The sequence below is a fragment of the Megalobrama amblycephala genome, linkage group LG14 (genome assembly GCF_018812025.1).
Source record: "Megalobrama amblycephala isolate DHTTF-2021 linkage group LG14, ASM1881202v1, whole genome shotgun sequence".
Classification (NCBI taxonomy): domain Eukaryota; kingdom Metazoa; phylum Chordata; class Actinopteri; order Cypriniformes; family Xenocyprididae; genus Megalobrama; species Megalobrama amblycephala.
Genome location: NC_063057.1, coordinates 36,930,500 through 36,941,125, shown reverse-complemented (window position 1 = coordinate 36,941,125; position 10,626 = coordinate 36,930,500). Strand labels below are relative to the sequence as shown.

The following is a 10,626-nucleotide window of genomic DNA, read 5'->3' as shown; positions in this document are numbered from 1 at the left end:
ACGGGACTTTTATTTTGGTGTGGCGACATGACGTCATAGTGCTGCGCCGCGCTCCTGCAACTGTTTTGATTCGGCTGAAGAAAGGTTTGTTTAAAGAATTTGCTTAAATCGTTAGAAACCGTTCAATCTTAGTTATGTATTAGTTAGTTACACTCATTTACTATTGAATATAACATTGTAATTGTATATTTTGTGTGAGTCCACTCATAGGTAACAGAAAAGGCGCGTCTCATTTCGCTCCCTTTATCGTGAATCAGTTTAACATAAACACGAATTCGGTCACTGGCTAATAGTGATGGAGAAACTGAGCTTTTCTAAACTCCGAGTCAACTGAATCAAATACTTTGCAAATGATTCAGTGAATCTTAGCGCTCGTGCTGCTCAAACAGAAATGAACGAGAACAACAAACACTAACATGTGTAATGACAACTTATACAAACCAACTGCTAATATTTTCATGAAAATGTAATCATTTAAATGTAATTATTATTCATTATATACCAAAATGTAGATCATAAATGGCTTAACATAAAGTGTCTGTTTAGTTCGTGTTCTTTTATTAATTTTCAGAGGTTTTTTTTTTAGCTAATCAGGTCATTTATGTCCATTAACTCTCACTCTGACTGACTCTCTCACCAGTGCGCTGAACTAGAGCTGACTGAGACGCACCCAGAGATTTATTTTTCTCTCTGTTAATGATTCTCATCTTAAACAGGACAGAGGGACCAAACACACAGAAAAACTCTTGATGAAGCAACTGAGATCCATGTGACACACTATTAAAAATATGGCGTTTATTAAAGAGGAGAGTGAAGACACGAAGATGGAGTTTATTAAAGAGGAAATTGAAGACATAAAGATTGGAGAAACATTCAGAGTGAAACAAGAAGATACTGAGGAACAAACAGGTTGGTTTCATTCTCAAAGCCAGAGGTGGATTAAGGTCTACACAGGCCCCTAGATCTCTAGAGGCCCCCCTATCTATCTATCTATCTATCTATCTATATATATTAGGCATGTGACGGTATCAAATTTTCATGTTGCGATTAATTGCTGAAGCTTTTATCATGGTATACGGTATTATCACGATATTAAAATAAGTTGCAAAACCATTTTTGTCATAGTTTAACAGGTTTAACTCTTTTTGTAATAAAACAAAAACAACTTTGAAATTTTCAAACAGATTAAAATGCAAAAGAATTAGGCTATAAAGAACAACAGATAACACTTTACTCTATTTAATGCATTAACTAAGATTGAGCAATAGCTACGTTTGTTACAGAAAGTGTTATTTTTTGTTAATGTTAGTTTAGAAACACAACTGATCATTGTTAGTTTTATCTCAGGTCCATAAAATAAGTTATTTTGATTTTAGTAATGTTATTAAATAATAACTAAGAAATTAACATTAATTAATAATAATTAATACTTTATAAGTATTTTTATTGTCAGTTTAGTGATAATGAATTAACATGTTAACTAATGAAGCTGTATGTTTTCAAAGTTTTACTGAACAATAACAAATAATCATAACATTTCTAATCATTAGGGCATGTTGTAGTCCAGATTAAAATATAAAAATTTAGGTTTGAAAATAAATATCCTTTTAAGTCTTTTTTAAGTATTCAGTATTTGGTGCTGTGATGAACAACACTGAGATTACAAAAAAATGAATGGCTGTTTGAAGCATTTTAAAAACTTAACCAGCGCAGTTACTTTGTTTGCACGGTTTCCGTGGTAACCGCTGCACGCTGCTGTTCCATCAGCGCCCTCTGCTGTCAGAGAGTGAACGCGCACTTTCATTCAGCTCGTCTCCTTCACTGGTTCCGCCATGTGCTTCTCATGCACGTTGGGATTGTTTACATCTGAGCGCGTGTCCTTTTGACGCAGAATACAGCGGTGTTGTGCATTTTATACGATTGATGGGTAAAGTATTCTTAATTGCCTTATAAAAAATTCATAAATTGGTAATAAATTATTATTTACGGTATTCTGAAGTGCCGACGATTACAATATCGTGCATATTCATTATCGCGATTTATCGCATTACCGAATATCGGCAAAGTCTAATTAATATATACAGTGCATGCAGAATTATTAGGCACATTGATTTTCTGATCATATTTTTTTCCCAGGCATCCATTTTTTTCTCCTGTCATCCATTATCGATCTAATCCTTTTCATTTATCAAATAAGAATATAAGGGTTATGTAATCATTATCAAATGATGACTTTTTGATGATACTTGCTCAGGTGGTTGCTGGGTTCTTATCTCTATCAGCTTGCAACATCATATCTCACATAGCATGCATTTCTATTGTTAAAGGCCCACTGAAATGTCTTGGAACGTGCAGCATTATTCAATGTGTTGATGTATTAACAGGAAGACAGGGCGGGATATATCGAACAGCTCCACCCCTTTTAAAAAAATAGCCAAAATAAGTTTTGTTTATACCACAGCTCGGCCAGAGCCATTAAACTATTTTTTTTTTTTAAATAGACGGAGAGAGAGAATAGAAATAAAAAATAAAAAAAAGTGCATGCTAATATTACTGGGTAAAGTGTTGATGGCACCACAAGGTGTTGTTCACTTCCAGAATGCAAGCTTCTGGAGGGCGCACAAGTCTGAAGTAGTGAGTTTAGGCATAATGGTGCAGAGCCAGTGGTTGTTCTGTAGGCAAACATTAGAGCCTTGAATTTGATGCGAGTGGCTATTGGCAGCCAATGCAAACTGATAAAGAGAGGTGTGACATGCACTCTCTTTGGCTCGTTAAAGACCAATCTTGCTGCAGCATGCTGTATCAGTAGCAGAGGCTTGACAGTGCATGCTGGAAGGCCTGCCAAGAGAGCATTACAAGAGCTTGGACAAGAATTTGTGTGGAATGCTCCGATAGGAAGGGTCTAATCTTCCTAATGTTGTATAAGGCAAATCTGCAGAACTGGGCCGTTGTAACGATGTGATCTGTGAAGCTTAAACAATCATGCATCACCACTCCAAGGTTCCTGGCTGTCCTGAAAGGAGTAATGGTTGATGAACAAATTTGAATGTAAAGGTTATGATGGGTTGGCACCGACCAGAAGTAGTTCTGTCTTTGTTAGGTTGAGTTGAAGGTGTTGGTCCATCATCCAGGCATAAATGGCTGTCAGGCAGGCTGCGATGTGAGCAGCAACTGTAGGATCTTCTGGTTGGAATGAGAGCTAGAGTTGTGTGTCATCAGCATAGCAGTGATAGGAGAAACCATGCTCCTGAATGACAGATCCTAGTGATGACATGTAGATGGAGAAGAGAAGTGGTCCAAGCACGGAGCCCTGAGGTGCCCAAGTAGCAAGATGATGCAACTTGATGATGATACCTCACCCCTCCAAGATACCCTGAAGGACCTACCTGAGAGGTAAGACTTGAACCACTGGAGTGCGGTTCCTGAGATGCCCTTTGTCATGAGGGTTGACAGGATGATCTGGTGGTTAACTGTGGCAAAGGGTGTCGGTAGCATTGTTAGTATCCAGTGATCAGAAATGATTAAGGGAAGGAATTGGGATGAGACCAAAGAGGATAGTCGGGAGGGTGAGAGTGAGTGGCGAAAAGTGACTTGTAGGGGAGTGTGTGCTGAGTTAGGAGTCAGGTTGAGATTAAAGCAGAACTAAGTAACTTTTTTATCTTCATAAATAGTTTTCTAAGTCCTTACGATGGTTAATTGACTTGTGGTGTGTTTGAGGCGAGCACTAACCCCCTCTGGCATGTCTACGCCAGAAAACAGCACTTGCAAGTTGAGCTTCGCCGACCCAACACATTCTCGCCTCATGTTCACGTTCACGCGAGAGTGACAAAATGCTTTACGGTAATTAAAAAATGTATATATTATGACTTTCAATTTCGAAAATTACCCACCTCCATCGAGATTTCTTGTACTGTATTTGCAAAACTACTGCGCTGGTGAGCGTTGTAGTCGTTGTAATCCAGAGCTGTGCTTGGAGTATTTACAACAGTGTGATTCACTGAAGGAACCTGTAGGGGGAGCTTCGCAAATCTTACAGAGTTCCGCTTTAAAAGTGATGAGGAAATGGTCTGAGGTGTGTAGTGGAGTAACCAGTGTATTATCAGTGGAGCAGCAGCGTGTGTATGAGGTCCAATTGGTTACCTGATTTGTGGGTAGCAGTAGTAGACACTCACTTAAGATCAAATGAGGCAAGCAGAGTGCGGAAGTCAGCAGCCTGAGGTTTGTATAAATGGATGTTAAAATCTCTAAATACTACCAGAGAAGTACCATCCTCAAGGAAGGATGAGAGTAACACATCTAACTCCTCCAAGAGGTTACCTAGCTGACCTAGGGGATGACAAACAACTATAACATGGATTTTAGTAGGGTAGGTGATGGTAATTGCATGCGATTCAAATGAGATCTTGCCACAGAAAGATGGTAGAGGATTAAACTTCCATTCATTGGGCATAAGCAGACCAGTACCACCACCCCTCCTAGTCTGACGTGGGGTGTAGGACAAAGTGAAATTGGAGGAGAGGGCTGTCGGTGTGGCAGTGCCCTCTGGTTTGAGCCATGTCTCTGTCAGTGCCACGAGATGTAGACAAGAATGAGTAGCGATAGATGTAATTAAGTCTGCTTTGTTTACAGCAGATTGACAATTCCAGAGACTAATAGGAATAGAAAGCAATGTACTAGAGGACATGGTTAAAGTACGCAGGTTGTTAGGATTGCTCTGTCTCCAACGTGTGGCACGTGATTTACGTGTGTTACTAATAGTGGGAATTTGTAAGCACAAAAATAAACAGACAAGAACAAGCTGTATGAAAGAGGAAGGAAAGGAAAGGAAAAAGAGCAATACTCAAGTGCCTTGTCAGTGTCCTTGCTCTGTGGAATCGTGCAGGTAAAGTCACTGGTCTTTACACTCTTTGGTCTTCACATGAGGGCTGCCGTTTTATACCCATGTCTTACTAATTCAAATCGAAACGCGAACAAACGTGAATTGCCACGTGACCAGAGTAAACAAACTTTCCTAGCAACGAGAATAGCACTAAAATCAAACGAGAAACGCACAAAAACATTTACAGTATGTTGATCCTCCTGTTGCTTGACTGCTTCTCTGTGTTACATGTTATGCCAAGTTTACACTACAGGACTTTAAACATCAGTAGATCGCTGTGCTGTTCAGATTACATGACTTGCTGTGGAGTCTTGAAGTCGTTGTGGTGTTCACACTACGTGGCACTACGTAAATGCTCCACAACAGAAGGTTACACACTACACGAGCTGATGGCAAATCTGTCACCCAACGACTTTATTTGACAATGGACTTTGGGAAGAAATTAGATTCTCATATATTTGCAAGTGAGTGTTTTGTCATTTAAAAACCTACATCATGATCTTGATCTTAATCTGTAACGCGAGATGGGCGCGGTCTTGGCCGGTGAACTGGGAGAAGAGTAGAGTGAGCTTTATAGTTACTTACACAATGTGTATCTGATATGAATAAATGTTGGCATATTATATTTGAATGGACTGTTATTGCTGCTTCCATAGACATCAGTATTTCATTGACTGTTGCATTGCGACACATGACACCACAGGATATCGAGTCGGCCGACAGCTCCAGATATTTAGCATGCTAGATATTTGTTTGGCGTCTGCAAGGTGTCGGCGACACATCAGTGAGCCTCTTTGATGCGTCGTTGAGTAGTTCACACATAAAGATTGACGAGCACCGATCACCCGCTGATTTTCCCCCGATCACAGCCCGACCTGTCAGGGAGCTTGTTAACTTGCAAATCGGGTAGTGTAAACTTGGCATTACATGTCCAGCAGCAGCAGCAGCATGTCTTACATGCTCACCGCAATTTCTTTGAATGTACAGTAGCAAGTCTCTGTATCCAAGACCAAATGCATTAACATTGCCATATTCATTTCCATACCAACCTCTATTGCCATATCAATCTCCCGAGAGTTGTCATGACATATATAATTATATAATATATATATGTATGTTAGATTAAGTTTGTGTATTCATTTGAGCTCTTTGTGAATCTACATAAATTATAAGGCCAATTTCTTTGATTCACATGCATTGATATAGTCAGATAATTTTTTTAGCTGTCTTCTCAAACATTTTTCATAACGATCTTTAAATCTTCAATGTCAATGTCAGCTTTATTTGTATAGCACTATTCAAACAACACATGTTGACCAATGTGCTTTACAACAGCTTGGTATAAAAACAAATTAATACAACATTAATAATAAGTGCTGCTGGATGCAGATTTCGCTCCCCTTGTGACGTAGGAAGGGGATCTTATTGTAATATTACCGCCCCCTGAATCTGTATGTTTCCACCCACGGCACCGCCATTGTTTTCGCAAGTGACAAGTAACGCTGGTCCTGGAGTGCAGCAGCAGCTGTTCTGCACAGATTAGCTACAACCCTGATCAAACACACTTGAATGTCTTCAGGATTACTACAGCTACGTGTAGGAAGGTGAGTTGTGTCAGAGCAAAACTCTGCAGGACAGCAGCATTTCAAGAACGACCGTGAGCTCGTGATATGTCTCAGCTATGTAAACATTATCACTGATCTGTAAACAGCTATAATAGCAAACATACGAGTCTTCATAAACTCCTGGCATCTGAGCCACTAAGGACAGTGGTGTAATTTTATTTATGAAGGGAATGTGTCCAGATAAATTCATATACCAGTATGTGTAAGTCATTAACACTAGAGCGCTTGACACGAGGGTCAGTAAAACAGGATTTGCACAGAAGTTGATTCTCAAAGATGGATCGATACCAACTGATCCAATTTCATATATATTTATTTTGTGATGTTTGCAAATTGTCTTTCTGATTGTGTTTAGTGAGCACGTTGCTAATGTGCTGTTAAACATGGCTAAAGTTACCATTGTTTCTTACTGTATTCATGGAGACCAGAGCCATGTCATTATTTTCATTTTAACCCGAAAACGCATGTAGTCTGTATAATTCGTAAACGCGTCTTCATTCTCATTGAGTCTCTCCAACAGTGTGTAGCTTTAGCCACGTTAGCCATGCAGCACACTGTCAAAATCATTCAGAATTGAATTTTAGCACACATTTCTGTCTCTTCAAATAAAAATATGTAAAGTCACCCCACATCGACTCTTCTACCTGTTGTTTTTTACATGGCTAATCTACACTGTGAAATGTGATTCCAATTAGAGCACTGGTAATCTGAAAAAGGGTGATTCAATCCAATTTTGCTTTGAAAAATTAACACAAAAGTAAAATGGATTACCTGATCTTAGATAGCAAAACATGGGATTTCCAAATCCAGATCATTCTGATCCAGATTAAACTTTTTGAACAAATGGGCCCTGGAGACTCTGATGCATCTTCAGCAGGATTCTTTATTGAGAAGATGTTGTGTGGCACTGCAGTCATCCAAGTCTGATATTCTCTGTTTTTTTTTCTTCATTTAGTGGTAACAAGATGGGGGCTCCTCAGGTATTTTGAAGGGCATTATAGACAGGACATCAATTTTCCACCCCATTAGCATCTGGGCCCTATTCATTCTGTCCCCTTTTTCCCCACCGGTGCAACCCCCTGTGTATAGGATCAAGTTGTATGTTGGTTTTTGATACTTTACGTGTCTAAATATTTGTTGTTTGTTGCTTTATGCCATTAAACTGGTGTTAATTTGCATTTGTCTCTTTTTGTCTTAGACCTGATGGCACTGAAAGAGGAGAATGAAGTAATGAATGAAATGGATGAGAATGATCAATACAAGAATCATCCTGATTTCACAACTGGAGAAAAAACTTTTAGTTGCTCGCAGACTGAAAAGACTTCCTCACGAAAAAGGGCTAAAAAGACAGGAACTAGAAGGAATTTCACCTGCCAGCAGTGTGGAAAGAGTTTTGCTGAAAAGATACACCTTGAAAGACACATGAGAGTTCACACTGGAGAGAAGCCTTACACCTGCCAACAGTGTGGAAACCGATTCACTTTAAAAGGAAGCCTTAACAGGCACATGAGAATTCACACTGGAGAGAGACCTTACAGATGTCCTCAGTGTGGAAGAAGTTTCAGTTGTAAAGGACACCTTAAAGCCCACATGAGAGTTCACACTGGAGAGAAACCTTTCGTCTGCCAAGAGTGTGGAAACAGATTCACTCTAAACGGAAGCCTTAAAAAGCACATGAGAATTCACACTGGAGAGAAGCCTTTTACATGCCATCAGTGTGGAAATACTTTTGCTCAAAAAGTAAGCCTTAAAAGGCACATGATAATTCATACTGGAGAAAAGGCTTACTCATGCCCTCAGTGTGGAAAAAGTTTTTCTCAAAAACTAAGCCTTAACAGACACATGAGAATTCACGATGGAGAGAAGCCTTTCGCCTGCCAACAGTGTGGAAAAAGTTTCAACCTAAAAGGAAACCTTAAAGTCCACATGAGAATTCACACTAAGAAGAGCCTTTTCACCTGCCAACAATGTGGAATAAGTTTCACTCAAAAAGAAAGCTTTAACAGACACATTAAAATTCACACTAGAGAGAAGCCTTACACCTGCCAACAGTGTGGAAAGAGTTTTGATCAACATAAAAACTTTAAAGTCCACATGAGATTTCACTCTGGAGAGAAACCATACATGTGCACTCAGTGTGGAAAGAGTTTCAATCAAAAACGAAACTTTAAAGACCACATGAAAATTCACTCTGGTGATCAACCCTACACATGTCCTCAGTGTGGAAGAAGTTTCAATCAGAAAGGTCACTTTGAAGACCACATAAGAATTCACACCGGAGAGAAGCCTTTTAGTTGCCAACAATGTAAGAAAAGTTTCAACCGAAAAGAAATCCTTAAGAGACACATGAGAGTTCACACTGGAGAGAAGCCGTTTACATGTGGTCACTGTGGGAAAAGTTTTGGGTATAAAATAGCCCTTAAGTACCACATGAGCATTCACGTATGAAAGAACTATTTTTGTATGTCATAAGTGTGGAACTGATTTCACAGACAGGAAACACCTCACCTAAAGAAATAGATTCAATGTATTGAGTACACAAATGAAGAATTAACTAATTACAGAAACTATGTCAACAGAAGCATAAATCTGTATCAAATAAAATACATATAACAGTGTAGACCTGTGCAAAATATTAAACAAACAATATAACAGAAACAGGTTTTTGATTAAAAAGAAACAGATTTGGAGATCTGGCAATAGCTGCTTTTCAACTGTAATAACAGGGCATTCAGCGGTTGGGGCTATTGGCCTTGGACCTGAAGGATCGCGCCCAAAATCACAGTTTCCACTGTTGTGCCAAAAGCTCCGCAGAACTTTACTAAAACCCTCTTAACACTTCTCTCTGAAACGATGTCATACAACCCCATCATTTCAACAACAAAGGGAAGTTTTATCAGACTGCAAAATAAACAAGTTTGCCTTTTTGTTTTTTACTTAGAGATTTTAAACCTTGCATCAATGTTTAACTATAAAAAGCGATACATAGATAATAGTTTAGTCCTAATCAAGGCATGAACACCAAGCTGACAGAAGTTTTCTCAGTGTGTTCCACACCGTTGGCTGAAGTTGATCCTTGTTTGCTTTTTTTCGTCCGATTCGACATGTTGAATCGGCGTCTGAGCTTGTTGGTCCGTAGGTCCATCTGATCATTCTGATTGGCTGTTCAGCTACTGCCACCTGCTGGTACAGAAAGGCATTTCATCTTGTGCAGGCGCAGAACGAATGTGCTACTTGACTGTTGAGCGTCGGTTTGGCGTGTCATGGCAACTTTGCACACAGACGCTGCCGACGTGAGCCAACCGCGCAGTCTGCTTTCATCGCCACTAGTTCGTCAGCATTGGCTTGGTGTGTTCCTTCCTTAAGACAATAATTTTAGGGAAAAGTCCACTTAATGGAGGGCAAGGGAACAGATAGTATCACAGTTCATGGGTCTGTGTGTTGCTGTCGCTGGTCTGATTGCTTGTTAACCACAGTGCAAGTGAGCTAACGCTCCTATATCTACCTCATGTTTTGCTGTTTGTTGTCAGATCGTTGTTTGCTCATGCCCTGTTGTTGTTTCACCAGAGGTTTTCTAGTTGTCTGTTCCTGTTTTTGCATCCTGCCTTGTGTGGATTTACTTCTGTTTCTGGATTACTCATTCACTTCAGCTTGTTGCAGTCTCTGTGCTACTAGGGCCTACTATTTATCTGAATAACAGCATCTGACCATTTGCCTTGCATTATTTTCCTGCGCATTATAAATAAAATTTGTTACACTCACAATTGGACCTAGAGTTTCATTACTGACAGATAGATCCACAGATGTTTTGCAATATTCACAGGGGAACTCGAACAGGCAGATATTTGTCCTTGTCTGGTGTCATAATTTACTGGATGTGAGACGATGACAACACTATTGCAATACGTGAGGCGTAGCTTATTGTGTTGTGTGTGTGTGTGCTAAGCATGATTGGCTTGATAAACATGGTTCTATAATAAAATAAGGCTCCATTATGCAGAGCACATTTTCTTACTCTCTCTCTCTCTCTCTCTCTCTATATATATAGATTTTTATGTGTATAAGATTTCATCTTAAAGGGATAGTTCACCCAAAAAAGAAAATGTAATGTTTATCTACTTT

The 10,626-nt window shown here is 39.4% G+C and overlaps 1 protein-coding gene across 3 annotated transcripts; it reads left to right on the top strand.

The window, feature by feature from the left end:
• Positions 1-10,510, top strand: LOC125244996 (gastrula zinc finger protein XlCGF57.1-like). 3 transcript variants are annotated; one of them, XM_048155408.1, is made up of 3 exons: positions 1-84; positions 717-909; positions 7,703-10,510. In XM_048155408.1, the coding sequence occupies exons 2-3, from the start codon at positions 789-791 to the stop codon at positions 8,950-8,952; spliced, it is 1,371 nt and encodes a 456-aa protein (XP_048011365.1). In that variant the 5' UTR covers positions 1-84; positions 717-788; the 3' UTR covers positions 8,953-10,510. The 3 variants fall into 3 exon arrangements, with proteins under 3 accessions (XP_048011365.1, XP_048011366.1, XP_048011367.1); XM_048155409.1 differs by lacking the exon at positions 1-84 and adding an exon at positions 101-420; XM_048155410.1 differs by lacking the exon at positions 1-84 and adding an exon at positions 7,460-7,602 and having other exon boundaries at positions 774-909.
• Positions 10,511-10,626: the final 116 nt, after the last annotated feature.